The sequence below is a fragment of the Salmo salar genome, chromosome 12 (assembly GCF_965601325.2).
Source record: "Salmo salar chromosome 12, fSalSal1, whole genome shotgun sequence".
NCBI classification, from domain to species: domain Eukaryota; kingdom Metazoa; phylum Chordata; class Actinopteri; order Salmoniformes; family Salmonidae; genus Salmo; species Salmo salar.
This window is the reverse complement of record NC_138302.1, coordinates 25,390,691-25,409,478: the sequence shown is the minus strand read 5'-3', so window position 1 is coordinate 25,409,478 and position 18,788 is coordinate 25,390,691. Positions and strand designations below refer to the sequence as shown.

Genomic DNA, 18,788 nt, shown 5'->3' with positions numbered 1-18,788 from the left:
AGAATACAAGCAATGGGAATGTGCTGTCACAAGAGATGGAAAAAAAGGAAACAATGGAATATGTGAACGTTATGGAATTGCCATCCATGATTGCCAATGGTGATTAACACAAGACTGCAAACAAACTAAAAGAATAATTGAATCCAACATCTTCATAAGACTAGATGCAATGCAATCCCCTGTTTTTGATTACTGTTCACTTGTGATTCACAGGCGGAAATGCATTCAAATGACTAAAAGCTTTTCTAAATGAGGAAGTAGTACATTGGCAGTAGGACCGAACTCTTACCGTTGTGTCGGAATGGTGTTTGTAGCAGGTGCAGTCTTGGCAACAGGGGACGTTAGCGCCTGCGAACACACGCCATGGTGACACCTTTAGCTAACACCCTCAGCAATTTTTATTTAATTGTCTGTTTGATATTAAAGGTGCAATATGCAGAATTCGTTCTGCCATTTCCTGGTTGCTAAAATTGAAATTGTTCACCTAATTTTAGTTTATGTGACAAAACAAGCAAGTATAGTGTAGAGAATCATTGTACCATTTAAACCACTGTGAAATATATTTTCCATAACCAAAAATATTGTATTTGCAGCTGTTTGAAGCTGGTGTATAAAACTGAAAGCAAAAGACGCAAAACAAATATTTAGAACGGGAAGCATAGAAATAAACAGAACTACCGCTTCTTAGACTTGTTTTCAATGAGAATGACAGATCTCTATAACTCACAATTCTATGTGAATTTGGTCGGGTCACCCAAAAAGTTACATATTGCAGCTTTAACTAATATCGATGAGTAGTAGATGACTTACAAAAATATATCTGAGACACTGGGGTCCCATAAATTCGCAACATTTCTTACCTCCTGTTTTCTTTTGTTCTCCGAGGCCTGGTTGGCTTCTCCGAATTTCTTTGCTAATCTAGCAATCTTGGCCTGAAAAACGGTAAGAAACAGTGAGAACCTGTGAGACTTTCCATTTGTAAGGATTTTAATTAGCATTGCTGACTTTTGAAAACTATGACTATTGCTGACTATAACCATTGACGACTATTTCTGACTGTTGTGACTATTAACTATTCTCAAATCGACTTGTTACTAGTAGTTTAACATGTAGCTAGCTTACCTGTAGTGTGTTAAGGGTGCTCTGGTGTTTTGTGGCACAATCAATCTTTTCTACCCGGTCTTTTAGCTCCTGTAAACCTTGGTCGAAGACGGTAAGCTGCAGCGCCCTCAACCGCTCCTCAACCATTTTCTGCAGAACCTGAGAAGAAGAGAAACATAGGATGAGTTCAAGATGCAATTTAGGGCTAGATAGTGTGGTGCAATATTGTTTGAGAGTTACTTTATGCCTGACTGGGGGTAAAGTCTTAAACCTGTGGGTAAAATGCTAATACATGAGAACAGGTGTCATCAATTCCTGCCAGACCAACCTTTTCAAGTTTTAGGCGACTGCCACCTTTCGCAGTGATTTTCAACTCGAGCTGAGCTTCCAACTCCACGCCCTGCACCTTCTGCCTCTTCCCGTCTCTTTCAACCTTCCCTCCATCTTTCTCATCACCTTCCAATAGGGGACGCTTCTGTCCAGAAGAGGAGCTCTTTTCCTCCTTCACCTTCCCCCCTGTTGAGACAAAGTGTTCTGGTTTAGTTTAATCAGATTATTTTGGTTAATGGTCATGTGATATAATTTCCTGTGCAATATGCTTGTGTGTATGTTATTCATTTTAGATTTTTTTCCTGTATTGTTTTATTTGTAAAATGCAAGTATTCCCAGATTATATATTTTGTTATAAATCCCAAAAAGGTTGAAAATGAAACATAGCTGGCATAGTAGTGCCTACTACTATCAGTCAACTCTGGATGATTTTTCAGGTCTTGCAGATTCTGTCATTTCATACCTTTGTCACTTGTGGATGTAGAGGTGGAGGAGGCAAGAGATGAGGTAGAACACCCGGCAACATTCTGTTTCTCCTTTTTCACCTCCTTTTTCACAGAAACTACCTCAATTTTTTCCTCCTTCGTTACTCCTTCCTTCTCTTTCTGACTATCGTCTTTCTTCTTCTCTCCCTTCTTCACCACTTCTTCTTTGATGTCCTGATCCGGCTCAGGGGCAGCAGAGGGGGAGGGGGTGCGGACAGGGGAGGCCATGATAGCGGCCTTGGGGGAGGAAGGTCTCTCTTCCATGGAAGTGGAGGCCTCAGAGGCCTTGGTCTCTGTATGGTCCTTGTCCGTATCCGTTTCCATGGCCATGGTGTCTTCTTTCTGCTCTGTCCTCTTTTCCTTCCCAGACTCTTTGTCAGACGTGGCGAGCGAGACGGGAGATAACGGAGAGTCCAGAGGATACTGATCCATAGGGGCTTGGTCCTCATGGCTCTTTCCAGTTGTAGTGCAGGCCTCCTGGAGAAGAGAACATCCAGGTAAGTTTGAATTTTAGCCGCCAAACTCAACACATGGAGAAGAAGAAGAAAAAAAATTCATACCCGCGGTGCTTGGACCCCTAACAATGCCAACTTCTACACTTTCCAACTATAACCCCCATTTTCCTTAACTTCCAATTTTTCCCATTTATCCATATTTCAGCTCCTCTCACTCGTTCTCATACAAACCTCTTTCTCGGTCTCAGGTGCTTTCTCTTCTTTCTCGTCCGTCTTTGCCACCTCCATCTCTGTATCCTTTCCTTCCTTGTCCTTATTGGAAGGGGACGTGGAACACTCGTTTTTCTTTCCCTCTTCCTCCATCTTTTTCAGTACGTCGTTTAGGTTGTGGAATGGCGATGAGGGGGAGGAAGTGACATCTTCCTTGGCTTTGGGGCTTTGGGAGGTTGGTGGGGAGGGAGACAACGATGGGGACAGAGCAAGGGGAGGGGATCGAGAGGTCAGGGAGACTGGGGTTGTGGAACGAGACATCACCGCAACGTCATTTTGCTCTCTGTCTGCCCCCTTCTGTGCATCCTCTGTGTGCGTACCGTTCGTCAGTGGGCTACGGGGAGGGGGGGAGCTGGAATTGGAATTGGACAGGGGCGGAACGGGGGACGACAATGTGCTGTGGAGAGACTCCAGTTGCTGGCGGTCGCTTATCTTCATGGTTTTCCTGGCTCGGAATATCTTCTTCTTCTCTTCTGCCACTGCAACTTCCATTTTAACCTGAGGAGTGACAAGGAGGGATGGGGATGTTAGTTGGAACGGGTCACGAAAGAATCCTCCTCGGGAATGCTAACAGCACCTGCGCCACCCACCTAGCTTCTACCCACTACAATGGGTACAGATGAGTTATCTTTAAGGCCAAACCGATGCAGTGTTCTGGGACACCACTAGGGGTCACTGTAGAACCCTGTTGGTATGTTTTTCCCCTCTTTGTTCTATTCTAGAAGGTTCTTTTTCACTGTGAGCTCAGCATACAGAACCATTCTATACAAGAGTCAATTTCAGCAGAAAGAGTGACTCAGCAGAAGTCTATCAAAATGGTCTCAAGTCCAGCTTCCTCTCCACTGAAGTTTAGTCCAGCATGTTCGCTCACAACTTTTTGTCCTCAGGATTGCGAACTTGAGATGCCATGTGGTCCAGGGGTGACGAACACACTAACATGACAGAAGACTATACTTTTCACTGTAAGAACACTATCCCTCGCTTCAATTGGCTGACAAGCTTTTGCGTTGTCAAATCCAACACAGCCGGCCCAGTCTGCAGCACGGATATGACATTATCCCAGAGAATGGCAGCAACATTACTTGCTTTTGTCCCTCCCCTTCGCTCTTATTGGTCCTTTTCCTCAGCCAATCAGGGCCCCTAGATACAGGCTCCGTTGGCAACAGTGAGGAAGGGTTATGCAAGGACTGCATGATTTACCTTATACAGTTCCAATTGTGGAACGCATTCCAGCGTCGGGGCTAGGTTCCAATTTGTGCTTATGGAGTTTATATTTCTGCTGACAGTCATTTTCTCATAGTTACAGTGACATTGATACAATCATTAAGAACAATAGGCCAATATTCAAAATATGACATTCATATGGATTTTGTATTTAGTAAAATGTGACCTAGGGGTGTCAGTGGTCCTATATTATATTAGATTTAAAATAATATCTCACCTGGAGGTTTCCGATCATGGATTTGACACCAAAAGGATCCAATAACCTAGAGGGGGAGGGGGATTTTTAAAATTTATTATTAATTCAATGTAACGACTTAAAGCACATTTCAGCAACATATAGGGCCTTTCATTAATAAGTACATCATTAAAAAAAACAAATTGCAGACATGTTTTACTAGTCAAGAGATGGTGGCCGTAATAATTAATAATAGAACAGGCAGTGGGTGTTGCAAAGCTCCTGACAGTTTGACATTATACAAGTAGGATATTCCACAATGGCCAAAAAAACAGGCAAAAAAGGGTAGGCTAGTCTTCACGAATGAGATTTACCATCATTACTTAGGCTTCTGTGCTTCAAGATACACCTTGAAATGTCCAGATAATTTTTTCACAATTTTCTAGAACAACCACCAAACAAACAGACAAACTCGCACAACAGGCTTCACACAGAGGATGACGACAAAATGAAGCATTGAAAGTACATTTTCGGCACAGAACTGATCAGTTTGTGCAGAAGGCTCCACAGGAGCAATACAGAGATAAAACATAAAAATAATGAATTCCAAGCTAAAGGCACGGACAAACTACAGTGTGAATAATGGAAGATGATTAACCATCTGCCTCGCCTGAACAGTCCAAATATGAGCAGAAATTATAGACAGCAGTCAGAGAAACTGTAAAATACTATAAAAATTATATATAAAAAAAGAAACTGATTGATACATAAATATTCAAACTATTTGGTCATAGCAACCTACACATGGCGCAATAGGCCTTTAGCCTAGTTACGATACACCATTCTAGTGAAACCGTTACCTAGCATTGCTGTCTGATCCCTAGTGACATTTTACTTTCCATAGGGACAGGTTACGCACGTCACTGAATGACATTATCACTCATCAAAATGCAGTGGTTTCCAAATAACGAACACATCTGCGAAACAACAAAATAACCATGATATTGTTGAGGTGAGGAGTGGGTTATTTCTTCTAAATGTTTCTCAGAAATTGGCAGATACTGCTATCCGAACCAATTGATTTTCACACAGAATATTAAATTGAGCTAGGTCATCAGGTGCTTTAGTTTGGCCCTGTAAACTCAATAAATTCCAGGCCCAAGAAACTGCATTATTGTATCAGTTTCAGGTATAACAGTCTACTGCATTGTTGCTGCATTGCTGCCTAGACAGACTGCAGTAGACTGCTTAAAGCTATATAAATAGGCCACGTTGCTGGTGGCCCCACCCCATGTGCCTTTGACTTCAATGTGCAGCCTGGTATCACATGACAAACAGTCACAGAAATTTTACAACATCCGTTAAGCAACCTACACACAGAGAGAGCGTATCCTTTACACAGAGTGTGCAAACTAAGTTACAGCTCTAGGCAGATAGAGCTGCAGGCTACGCTAGCCTACATATCAATGACACTGTTACAACTAAGCGCACAGCTACCCCTCATATCAATACAGATAAGGGGGGTTTTCAAGTTCTATTTTGAGTTTGATCATTTATCAAAATTTTTATTATGTCCTTCGACTTAAAAAATGGCCTTCGAATGGATGATGAAAAATAATACGTTCAGTAACATTTTGCCTCATTCATTTACTATATAAACTATTATCATATGATTCTCACCTCTGATATGAGTTTCCTTGATATAAAACTAATAAGGTGAAATCACATTCTATTATGTTACAACGACTCAGTTCACATTCCAATGTTATTGCACACTGCGCAGTCTTCCCCTCCCCCACTCTTTCATTACCCGCGTTCTGGATTCACTGCAGAAAAAACAAAATGGCCACCAGCTCTGATGTGTGCGCAGCCAGCCAAGCTGAGCCCTCACACGCTGCTAACTGAACACACATCCAATCCACTGTAGTACAATAGTGTATCAAGTCACATCCATGTTAATAAGTTATTTGCACCACATGCCAAATGCTGTATAGGTATCGTAAGTTATTTGTATAAAGGGTTAGTTTAAGTATGAAAAAAAAATTAAGTAAAAAACTATGTAGTTATGATGTACTTCCTCATCCATCCCACATCATTTTGTGTTAATTTATGCTGATCAATTTTGTTAAAATATATTTAGTTTGGGTATATTTTCTCCTGAAGCTCCCATGATGCGGTTCAAGCTAGTCCTCCGCTGTACTATATACTGCAGAAATGACTGATTGATGTGGGCCATAGATGATTGGTTTCTGGTCTGCAATAGGTATAAACTGTATAGCTCCAAACTGGAGTAAAAAATACTCATCACCATCTTGTCCTTGCTTCTATTCCTTTGGTAATGTTTGTCTCCTGTGACCAACACTAGTGATTTACTAGGCTAGTAGTACTTGACTAGTACTGTTCATAGCTCACAACAATTCCAGACGGTTATGTGGCCACACAGCAGCACAATTCACAGATGTGTAAAATTAAGAACATTTTTTTAAGCCTATGGGCACATCTGTGATTGCAGTGCATTATACACTGCTCAAAAAAATAAAGGGAACACTAAAATAACACATCCTAGATCTGAATGAATGAAATAATCTTATTAAATACTTTTTTCTTTACATAGTTGAATGTGCTGACAACAAAATCACACAAAAATAATCAATGGAGATCCAATTTGTCAACCCATGGAGGTCTGGATTTGGAGTCACACTCAAAATTAAAGTGGAAAACCACACTACAGGCTGATCTAACTTTGACGTAATGTCCTTAAAACAAGTCAAAATGAGGCTCAGTAGTGTGTGTGGCCTCCACGTGCCTGTATGACCTCCCTACAACGCCTGGGCACGCTCCTGATGAGGTGGCGGATGGTCTCCTGAGGGATCTTCTCCCAGACCTGGACTAAAGCATCCGCCAACTCCTGGACAGTCTGTGGTGCAACGTGGCGTTGGTGGATGGAGCGAGACATGATGTCCCAGATGTGCTCAATTGGATTCAGGTCTGGGGAACGGGCGGGCCAGTCCATAGCATCAATGCCTTCCTCTTGCAGGAACTGCTGACACACTCCAGCCACATGAGGTCTAGCATTGTCTTGCATTAGAAGGAACCCAGGGCCAACCGCACCAGCATATGGTCTCACAAGGGGTCTGAGGATCTCATCTCGGTACCTAATGGCAGTCAGGCTACCTCTGGCGAGCACATGGAGGGCTGTGCGGCCCCCAAAGAAATGTCACCCCACACCATGACTGACCCACCTCCAAACCGGTCATGCTGGAGGATGTTGCAGGCAGCAGAACGTTCTCCACGGCGTCTCCAGACTCTGTCACATGTGCTCAGTGTGAACCTGCTTTCATCTGTGAAGAGCACAGGGCGCTAGTGGCGAATTTGCCAATCTTGGTGTTTTCTGGCAAATGCCAAACGTCCTGCACGGTGTTGGGCTGTAAGCACAACCCCCACCTGTGGACGTCGGGCCCTCATACCACCCTCATGGAGTCTGTTTCTGACCGTTTGAGCAGACATGCACATTTGTGGCCTGCTGGAGGTCATTTTGCAGGGCTCTGGCAGTGCTCCTCCTGCTCCTCCTTGCACAAAGGCGGAGGTAGCGGTCCTGCTGCTGGGTTGTTGCCCTCCTACGGCCTCCTCCACGTCTCCTGATGTACTGGCCTGTCTCCTGGTAGCGCCTCCATGCTCTGGACACTACGCTGACAGACACAGCAAACCTTCTTGCCACAGCTCGCACTGATGTGCCATCCTGGATGAGCTGCACTACCTGAGCCACTTGTGTGGGTTATAGACTCCGTCTCATGCTACCACTAGAGTGAAAGCACCGCCAGCATTCAAAAGTGACCAAAACATCAGCCAGGAAGCATAGGAACTGAGAAGTGGTCTGTGGTTACCACCTGCAGAACCACTCCTTTATTGGGGGTGTCTTGCTAATTGCCTATAATTTCCACCTGTTGTCTATTCCATTTGCACAACAGCATGTGAAATTTATTGTCAATCAGTGTTGCTTCCTAAGTGGACAGTTTGATTTCACAGAAGTGTGATTGACTTGGAGTTACATTGTGTTGTTTAAGTGTTCCCTTTATTTTTTTGAGCAGTGTAAATACACTGGCATTATAAATACACAGAAAAGTATGTGGACACCTGCTTGTCAAACATCTCATTCCAAAATGATGTGCATTCATACGGAGTTGGTCCCCCCTTTGCTGCTAAACCAGCCTACACTCTTCTGGGAAGGCTTTCCACTAGATGTTGGAACATTGCTGAGAGGACTTGCTTCCATTCAGCCACAAGCCACAAGAGCATTAGTGAGGTCGGGCACTGATGTTGGGCGATTAGGCCTGGCTCGCAGTTGGCGTTACAATTCACCCCAAAGGTGTTTTATGGGGTTGAGGTCAGGGCTCTGTGCAGGCCAGTCAAGTTCTTCCACACCAATCTCTACAAACCATTTCTGTATGAACCTCGCTTTGTACACAGGGACATTCCTGTTTCAGCATGGCAAAGGGCCTTCCCCAAACTGTTGCCACAAAGTTGGAAGCACAGAATCGTCTGGAATGTAATTGTATGCTGTAGCGTTAAGATTTCCCTTCACTGGAACTAAGGGGCCAAGCCTGAACCATGAAAAACAGCCCCAGACCATTATTCCTCCACCAAACTTGAGTTGGAACTATGCAATCAGGCAGGTAGCGTTCTTCTGGCATCCACCAAGCCCAGATTCGTCCCTCGGACTGCCAGATGGTGAAATGTGATTTGTCACTCCAGAGAACGCGTTTTCACTGCTCCAGAGTCCAATGGTGGCGAGCTTTACACCACTCCAGCCGATGCTTGGCATTGCGCATGGTGATCTTAGGCTTGTGTGCAGATGCTCGGCCATGGAAACCCATTTCATGCCGCTCCCGACAAACAGTTCTTGTGCTGAAGTTGCTTACATAGGCAGTTTGAAACTCGGTAGTGAGTGTTGCAACGGAGGACAGGCGATTTTTACACGCTACGTGCTTCAGCACTCGCCGGTCACGTTCTGTGAGATTGTGTGGCCTATCACATCGCGGCTGGGGCCGTTGTTCCTCCTAGACGTTTGCACTTCACAATAACAGCACTTACAGTTGACTGGGGCAGCTCTATCAGGGCAGACATTTTACCAACTGATTTGTTGGAAAGGTGGCATCCTATGACCGTGCCAAGTTGAAAGTCACTGAGAGCTTCAGTAAGGCCCTTCTACTGCCAATGTTTGTCTATGGAGATTGCATGGCTGCGTGCTCGATTCTATACACCTATCAGCAACAGGTGTGACTGAAAAGTCCATGCACTGGAAAACATCTCAAAATTACGTTTAAAAAGTATGCAGGTATACAGGTAGGCAATTCCTATCATTTGTCAATGTAAGTCCTTGTAAAATACTGCTGATCTTACAACCATAAGCATAGGGCAATACAAACACAAATTAAATACGAACACAAATTAAATAAACTCTTGCCTGTCTTGCTACACAGCAGTGAGAGGATATGGTCAAACTAAAAAGTTAGCAGAGACGGGCTGGGCTTCAAGCCTAGTCCAAGATACAGTTTTATTTAGTGTATGTTTTCTCCTGTTAATCAGAGCCTTTTAATCCAAGTACAGAGTGCTCACATGTTCTGTTGCTATGCCTATGAGAGCTGCATCCTCAGGCTGCCGGCATACATTTCAGGAACTCCATTCAGATGACTATTTCAGTGTAAATTCCCTTCGATTTCAGATCTCGCAAGACACAGGAAAATGGAGGCTATCGCTCGCAGCAATGTTGAGTAAACATTTTAAGTTGAATTTTACATTCACGACTGATTTAGCTGACCTAGGTGGTCTGCAGAAATCTTCAAGAATTCCTCCACTTACTTTTCACTTTCTCAACAAAGACTAATGACAGCCTCAGAGTAATGAGATGTTTGTTAACTGGACTCGATCCAAGATGATCTGTACCTTTCATACCCCAGGTGTGTTTATCAATCAGTAGCAAGGCGGGAGGAGTCAGGCAACATGAATTTTGATTAGCGTTCCTATCCCAGTGTTGATCAGACCCAGTTTGGATATTTGTCACATTTACAGTTTTATTTTCTAAGATCCCAATAGAACTCCATTAGCCAGGAAACCAATAGGTTAACATTTTGGTAGATATGAAGATATCACCTTCCTGTTTAAGCTCCTGTTCTTTTTCCGGTGCCAATGATTATTCAATACAGTTTTCACTTGTCAGACAATTTTTTTTACATATTTGGACTGATTGCAAAGCATTGCTGCTAACATAATGCTTAAGGCTTCCAGCATTCTCTCCAAACTGTTCTGACCCTCTCACTTCCTCTCACAAATAGCAGGGCATGAAAATCTAAATGCCAAAAATGCTACTTTACGAATACAAAAAATATATACAAATATTTATCCTAATACAAAACAAACAGCCCCATTGCACAAAATAGGATTTAAAAATAACACACTAAAAAACTAATAATATCTACTTTTCGGAATCGTGGTTACTGTAGCACTCTTTAGCAAAAAAAATAAATTTCAACAGTAGCCAAGTTAAATACTGAAATGCAGTCCAAGATACTAGTCAGAATATAGCAACATAGGTATAGGTGTACAAGATTCTTTAAAATCTAAAATTCAAGTAAACCTTGAACAGGAGTAGTCTGGAGAAGTAGGCCTTCCGTTGGACAGAGGTCTTGCGCGCGATTTGTTCGGCTGTGTTGATTGAGGGAACTAGCAACAGCAGAGGGAGGAAGAAAAAAGCAGGAGGGTGAGGGGGGCTAAGGTTGGACTGTTCCATCTGTTTCAGCATAGAGTGTTCTTGTGCAAGGTTGTGCGCACAGTGAAATCATCATAGTCTCAGCCTCATGGCTCAACACAGGAAAAACTGACCCAGCACAGGCTGACAAACACAATGTAACACCTTCAGAACAAAAGGATGGAAACAAAATGATTCTCCCCTTTAGGATTTACATCAGAGTGGCCATACTAAAACAAATGCAAAATATACCTTTTTAGTAACTTTGGCAGAAGCATGCAGCACAAAGACTGCTTTTTGCCCCCAAAAATGCTCACGCTAGAAGCACAGTCAGTACTAGAGTACACAGCCTGACACGCTTAGTACCACCCCTCCCCCACCCTAGCACAGTTTAACGCTGCATGGAAAATTACAGCCTAGCTAGGACTAAACCATTCTGAAAGAAGTAGGGGGGAAATATTTGTTTCTAAACTAGAGAGGGTGGTAGAGAGATCGAACAGTTTAATTAACCACCAGAAATCTAGACTACTTCTGTCGTAAAATTAGAACGCAAATGAAAATAAGGACCTTTCACTGTAATGATTTAAAAAAGCCTGAGAGAGTGAGTATATAACCTTAGACACCATGTAGCAATGTTTACGAGTTGTACAATTTGACAAATATCAATCAATACAGGGATCAATCATGTTCCTTGTACCTGAACACCAGTATGGAATATTAGGGCAGCTGAGCACACTATACACTGCCTTCGGAAAGTATTCAGACCCCTTGACTTCTTCCACATTACAGCCTTATTCTAAAATGGATTAAATAACAAATCCTCATCAATCTACAAACAATACCCCATAATGACAAAGCAAAAACAGGTTTAGATTTTTTTGCTTACAGAAATAGCTTATTTACATAAGTATTCATGCCAATTTGCTATGAGACTCAAATTGAACTCCGGTGCATCCTGTTTTCAGTGATCATCCTTGAGATGTTTCTACAACTTGATTAGGGTCCACCTGTGGTAAATTCAATTGATTGGACATCATTATGAAAGGCATATACCTGTCTATATAAGGTCCCACAGTTGGCAGCGCATGTTAAGAGTAAAAACCAAGCCATGAGGTCGAAGGAATTGTCTATAGAGCTCTGAAACAGGATTGTGTCGAGGCACAGATCTGGGGAAGGGAACCAAAACATTTCTGCAGCATTGAAGGTACAAGAACAAAGTGGCCTCCATCATTCTTAAATGGAAGAAGTTGGAACCACCAAGACTCTTCCAAGAACTGGACACCCGGGCAAACTGAGCAATCGGGGGAGAAAGGCCTTGGTCAGGGAGGTGACCAAGAACCCGATGGTGACTGCGACAGAGCTCCAGATTCCTCTGTGGAGATGGGGGAACCTTCCAGAAGGACAACCATCTCTGTAGCACTCCACCAATCAGGACTTGATGGTAGAGTGGCCAGACGGAAGCCACTCCACAGTAAAAGGTACATGACAGCACGCTTGGAGTTTGCCAAAAGGCACTTAAAGGACTCACAGACCATGAGAAACAAGATTCCCTGGTAGGATGAAACCAAGATTGAATTATTTGGCCTGAATGCCAACCGTCACATCTGAAGGAAACCTGGCACCATCCCTACGGTGAAGCATGGTGGTAGCAGCATCATGCTGTGGGGGATGTTTTTTAGCGGCAGGGACTGGGAGACTAGTCAGCATCAAGGGAAAGATGAATGGAGCAAAGTACAGAGAGATCCTTGATGAAAACCTGCTCCAGAGCGCTCAGGACCTCAGACTGGGGGCGAAGGTTCACCTTCCAACAGGACAACAACCCTGAGCACAGGAGTGGCTTCAGGACAAGTCTCAATGTCCTTGAGTGGCCCAGCCAGAGCCCGGACCTGAACCCGATCGAACATCTCTGGAGAGACCTGAAAATAGCTGTGCAGCGACGCTCCCCATCCAACCTGACAGCTTGAGAGGTTCTGCAGAGAAGAATGAGAGAAACTCCCCAAATACAGGTGTGTCAAGCTTGTAGCGTCATACCCCAAAAGACTCGAGGCTGTATTCGCTAATAAAGGTTCTTCAACAAAGTACTGAGTAAAGGCTCGGAATACTTATGTACATGTGAAAAAAAACAACAAAAAAAAACATTGAAGAACCTGATTTTGCTTTGTCATTATGGGGTATTGTGTGTAGATTCATGAAGAGAAAAAACAATTTCATCCATTTTAGAATAAGGCTGTAACCTAAATACTTTCCGAAGGCACCGTAGATAGAAATGATACAAAGATAACACAGGTGAAAACACGCAATTTCTGAGAAGAAGGTGTGATAAAATTGTTTAGAAATAAGGATTTTACTCAACAGACCTATAATCACTAATGGCAATAGCAATACAATGATAAAGCGAACATGCATAAAAAAAGACGGTTGTTGATTGTTTTTTACTCATTGTTGAGAGTCAGGACAAAACTGTTTTATGTGCTTGGATTACATGTTCTTGGATTACATGATGAAACCAAAAATAGATCATTTAAAAATGCTGCTGATATTAGGGTTCTTCAGTAGAACTTACACTAGCCAGCTAATAGCTCACTGCGTAGTATGCCCATCCCCCACTCCCTTCCTCTTTCATAGACTGGTGAGGACTGCCAGCAGAAACTCAAAATGTCCACCAGTTCTGCTGCTGTGCGCAGCCAGGCTTAGCACTTGGCAGCTGTTGGCTGAAACATTCACATGTGCAGGAGGAGTAGAGTTTAAACTCCTCCCACTTTTAGGTATCATTTTACTCTAAACATAATTATACACTGAACAAAAACAAGCAAAAATGTCAAAGATTTTACTGAGTTACAGTTCATATAAGGAAATTAGTCAATTGAAATAAATGAATTGGGCCCTAATATATGGATTTCACATGACAGGGAATACGGATATGCATCTGAAACCTTTACAAAAAAGAGGTAGGGGCATAGATCAGAAAAGCAGTCAGTATCTGGTGTGACCACCATTTGCCTCATGCAGCGCAACATCTCATTCGCATAGAGGTTATCAGGCTGTTGATTGTGGCCTGTGGGATCTGGACCACGCGGTCGTACATGTTGATCCAGAGCATCCCAAACATGCTCAATTGGTTACCTGTCCGGTGAGTATGCAGGCCATGGAAGAACTGGGACATTTTCAGCTTCCAGAAATTGTGTATAGATCCTTGCGACATGGGGCCATGCATGATCATGCTGAAACAAGACCTGATGCCGGCAGATCTTCGTGCATTCAAATCGCAAACGATAAAATTCAATTGTGTTCATAGCTCATGCCTGCTCGTAACATAACCCCAAACGCCACCATGGGGCACTCTGTTCATAACGTTGACATCAGCAAACCACTCGCCCACACAACGCCATACACGCTACACTGTCTGCCATCTGTCCGGTACAGTTGAAATCGGGATTCATCCGTGAAGAGCACACTTCTGCAACGTGCCAGTGGCCATCAAAGGGAGGCTTTTCCCACTGAAATCGGTTATGACGCAAAACTGCAGTCAGGTCAAGGACCCTGGTAATGACAACAAGCATGCAGATGATTTTCCCGAGACTGTTTCTGACAGTTTGTGCAGAAATTCCTTGGTTGTGCAAACCCAGTTTCATCAGCTGTCCGGGTGGCTGGTCTCGTCGACGATCCCACAGGTGAAGAAGCCGGATGTGGAGGTCCTAGGCTGGCATGGTTACACGTGGACTGCGGATGTGATGCCGGTTGGGCGTACTACAAATCTAAAACAACGTTGGAAACGGTTTATGGTAATAAAAAAAATGTATATTAAATTCTCTGACAACAGCTCTGGTGGACATTCCAGCAGTCAGCATGCCAACTGCACACTCCCTCAAAACTTGAGACACATGACATTGGTGTTGTGTGACAAAAATTCACATTTTAGAGTGGCCTGTTAATGATCATGCTGTTTAATCAGCTTCTTGATATGCCACACCTGTCAGGTGGATGGATTATCTTCGCAAAGGAGAAATGCTCACTAACAGGTATGTAAACTAATTTGTGCACAAAATTAGAGAAATAAGCTTTTTGTGCATATGGAAAATGTATGGGATCTATTATTTCAGCTCAGGAAACGTGACCAACACCTTACATGTTGTGTTCATATTTTTCTTCAGTATACATACAATGGGGATTGTACCAAAATATCGCAATTTCTAACATTATTTGTCTCTTGTATTGAATCCTATTAGTAACAAAGAAACCAAAAGATTGCTGACTCTTTGATGGAAATACTGATTTGACCAAAATGTCTTCCGAATGGATGATGAAAAATAATATGTTCAGTAACATTTTTCCTCATAACTTTACAATAAAAATGATTAACATGTTATTTTCTAATATTAGTTTCCTTGTTAAAAAACAAAAAAAAGGTGAAATCACATCCTGTTATGTTACAACAGCGCTGTTCACATTCTAATGTTATTGCACAGTGCTCGTAGTCCTCCCCTCCCCCACTCTTTCATTACCCGCGTTCTGGATTCACTGCAGAAAAACAAAATGGCCACCAGCTCTGCTGTGTGCACAGCCATTCAGGCTGAGCCCTCACAGGCTACTAACTGAACACATTCAATCCACTGTATCAAGTTACATCACCTCCATGTTAATAAAGTATTTGCTCTGTATGCCAATCTTGCATAGTCGGTTTCATTTGTTTTTTTATTTGTATAAAAAGTAGGTTAAGTTTGGCTTTTATAAAAAACATTTTTTTTCAAAGTACTAATTATGTACTTCCTCCTCCATCCCACACCATTTTCTGTTCGGTTATGCTGATCAATTAGGTTAAATGTATTTCGTTTGGGTATATTTTCTCCTGAAGCTCCATGATGAGGTTCAAGCTAGTCCTCCGCTGTACTATATACTGCAGCAATTACAGATTGATGTGGGCCATAGATGATTGGTTTCTGGTCTGCAATAGGTGTAAACTGTATACCTCCAAACTGGAGGAAAAAAAGACTCCTCATCACCATCTTGTCCTTGCTTCTATTCCTTTGGTAATGTTTGTCTCCTCTGACCAACACTAGTGATTTACTAGGCTAGTAGTACTTGAATAGTACTGTGCTCACAACAATTCCAGAGGGGTGTGGCCAAACAGCAGCAAAACAATTCAGATGTGTAAAATCAGGGAAAGGCTTGACAATTTATCGGCATATCTCTGATTGCAGTGCATTATAAATATATTTCCAGTGATCTGCCCATTCCTGAATTCATCTGTATGACAACACAGGCACCGGTTAACATCTCAAAATTACTTAAAAAAACTATTTGGTTATTCAGGAAGGCAATTCTTCTCATTTGTCATTGTAAAACACTGCTAATCTTTAAAATCATTAGCATCAGGCAATACGAAGAAAACCTGTCTTGCAGGTTTGGTTAGACCAAAAAGTTAGCAGAGTTGGGATGGGCTCCAAGCCGTTGTCCATGCTACATTTTATTTAGTGAATGTTTTTTCCTGTTAAATGAGTGCCCTCATGTTCTGTTGCTAGGTCTATGTGAGCTGCATCCTCAGGCTGATGGCATACATTTCAGAAACTCCTTTCAGATTATAATTTCTGTTAAAATTCCCTCCGCTTTCAGATCTCTCCCAAGACACAGGCAAAGGTAGGCTATCAGTCTCAGCAATGTTGATGAAACATTGTATGTTGAATTTCACAACTGATTTGGCTTACGTAGGTGGTCGACAGAAATCTTCAAGAATTCCTGCTCTTACTTTTCACTGCCTCGATAAGAACACATTACTGTTGACAGCTCTGAATAATGAAGCGTTTGTTAATTGGACTTGATGCAAACTAATTTCTACCTTTCAAACCCCAGGTGTGTTTTTCAATTAGTGGCAAGGCGGGAGGAACCAATAGGAGAAAATATTGGTAGATATAGAGATATCACCTTCCTGTTAAAGCTCCCGTTCTTGTTCCGGTGCCAATGATGATTCAATACCTTTTTCAATTGTCAGACAAAGATTTTTACACATTCGCACTGGTTGAAAAGCATTGCTGCTAACACAAAACTTCAGACTTCCAGCATTCCCCCCCAACTGTTTTGACCCTCTCACTTCCTTGTACACAAATAGCAGGACATGGACAATCTAAATGTCAAAGCTGCTACTTTTTTACCACAGAAAATAAATAAAAATACTTTTTCCTAATACAAAACAAATACAGCGCTATTGTAAAAAATATTTTCAAAAAATAACACTTCATAAAAAAAACATCTACATTTCGGAATTGGGGTTAGCACAGCACTCCTTCACGGAACAAAAAAAATAGAACAATATCCAAGTTCAATACTAAAATGTAGCCCAAAATACTAGTCAGAACAGAGCAACACCATTATAGGTGTACAACATTCTTCAAAAAAAGAAAGAAATTCAAGTAAACCTTGAACAGGAGTAGTCTGGAGAAGTAGGCCTTCCGTTGGACAGAAATCGTACACGTGATTCATTTGGCTGTGTTGATTGAGGGAACTAACAACAGCAGAGGGAGGAAGAAAAAAAGCAGGAGGGTGAAGGGGGCTAAGGTTGGACTGTTCCATCTGTTTCAGCATAGAGTGTCCTTGTGCAAAGTTGTGCGCACAGTGAAACCGCCATAGTCTCAGCCTCATGGCTCAACACAGCCAGCACAGGCTGACAAACTGCACAATGTAACACCCTCAGAACAAAACATATGGAAACAAAAGGATTTTCTCCCTTTGGGATTTACATCAGGGTAGCCATATTAAAAGCTACAACAATAAATGTAAATATTTTTTGTAAATTTAGCAGAAGCATGCAGCACAGACATCTTTTTGCCTGCAAAAAAACAAGGCTAGCAACACAGTCAGTACTAAAGTGCACACACAGCCTGACACACTTAGCACCACCCCTCCCCCACCCTAGCAGTCTGCAGCTGCATGGAAAACTACAGCCTAGCTAGGACTAAACCATTCAGGTAGAAGTAGGGGGAGGATTTTTTTTTATAACTGGAGAGGGAGGTAGAGAGAGAACCGTTTAATTAACCACCAGAAATCTAGACTACTTCTGTCGTTAAATAAGAACGCAAATGAATATAAGAACCTTTCGTGTAATGTCAACAACAAAAAAAGCCTGAGAGAGTATATAATCTTAGACACGATAGTTAACTGTATCAATGTTTACGAGTTGTAAAACTTTACAAATATCAATCAATACAGGGATCAATCATGTTCCTTTTACCTGAACACCAGTATGGAATATAGATAGAAAGGGTACACAAATAACACAGGTGTAACACAATTTCTGAGAAGTGTGATAATTGTTTAGAAATAAGTATTTGCATTAATTAAGGCGTATAATCACTAATGGCAATAGCAATACAATGATAAAGCGAACATGCATAAAAAAAGATGGTAATTGATAGTTTACTCCTTCTTGAGAGTCAGGACTATGTTTTCTGTTTCTTGCATAGTTCTTGGATTACAAGGTGAAACCAAAATTAGATCATTTAAAAATGCTGCTGATATTAGGGTTATTCAGTAGAACTAACACTAGCCAGCTAATAGCTCACTGCGTAGTATGCCCATCCCCCACTCCCTTCCTCTTTCATAGACTGCGTGAGGACTGCCAGCAGAAACTCAAAATGTCCACCAGTTCTGCTGCTGTGCGCAGCCAGGCTTAGCACTTGGCAGCTGTTGGCTGAAACATTCACTTGTGCAGGAGGACTAGAGAGTTTAAACTCCTCCTACTTTTAGGTATCATTTTAAACTTCACATAATTATACACTGAACAAAAACAAGCAAAAATGTCAATTTTTACTGAGTTAGAGTTCATATAAGGAAATGAGTCAATTTAAATTAATTAATTAGGCCCTCATCTATGGATTTTACATGACTGGGAATACAGATATGCATCTGTTGGTCACATATTTCTTTAAAAAAGAGGTAGGGGCATTGATCAGAAAACCAGTCAGTATCTGGTGTGAACACCAATTAGCCTCATGCAGCATGAAACATCTCCT

At 42.1% G+C, this 18,788-nt stretch overlaps 1 protein-coding gene across 4 annotated transcripts in view; it reads right to left on the bottom strand.

Annotated features, from left to right (window-relative positions):
- atf7ip (activating transcription factor 7 interacting protein) overlaps window positions 1-18,788 on the bottom strand; it is a 54,171-nt gene that overhangs the window by 16,253 nt on the left and 19,130 nt on the right. The window contains exons 1-8 of one of the 4 annotated variants that reach the window (XM_082958766.1): window positions 10,675-10,760; window positions 4,083-4,128; window positions 2,603-3,139; window positions 1,895-2,393; window positions 1,430-1,617; window positions 1,123-1,260; window positions 861-932; window positions 290-348 (exon numbers count right to left, since the gene is read on the bottom strand). In XM_082958766.1, coding sequence (XP_082814892.1) covers window positions 290-348; window positions 861-932; window positions 1,123-1,260; window positions 1,430-1,617; window positions 1,895-2,393; window positions 2,603-3,139; window positions 4,083-4,100 — 1,511 coding nt within the window. In that variant the 5' untranslated portion in view covers window positions 4,101-4,128; window positions 10,675-10,760. Of the gene's footprint in view, window positions 1-289; window positions 349-860; window positions 933-1,122; window positions 1,261-1,429; window positions 1,618-1,894; window positions 2,394-2,602; window positions 3,140-3,231; window positions 3,687-4,082; window positions 4,129-10,674; window positions 10,761-18,788 lie in introns of those variants that run through there. The other 3 variants (XM_082958765.1, XM_082958767.1, XM_082958768.1) reach the window with 3 other exon arrangements.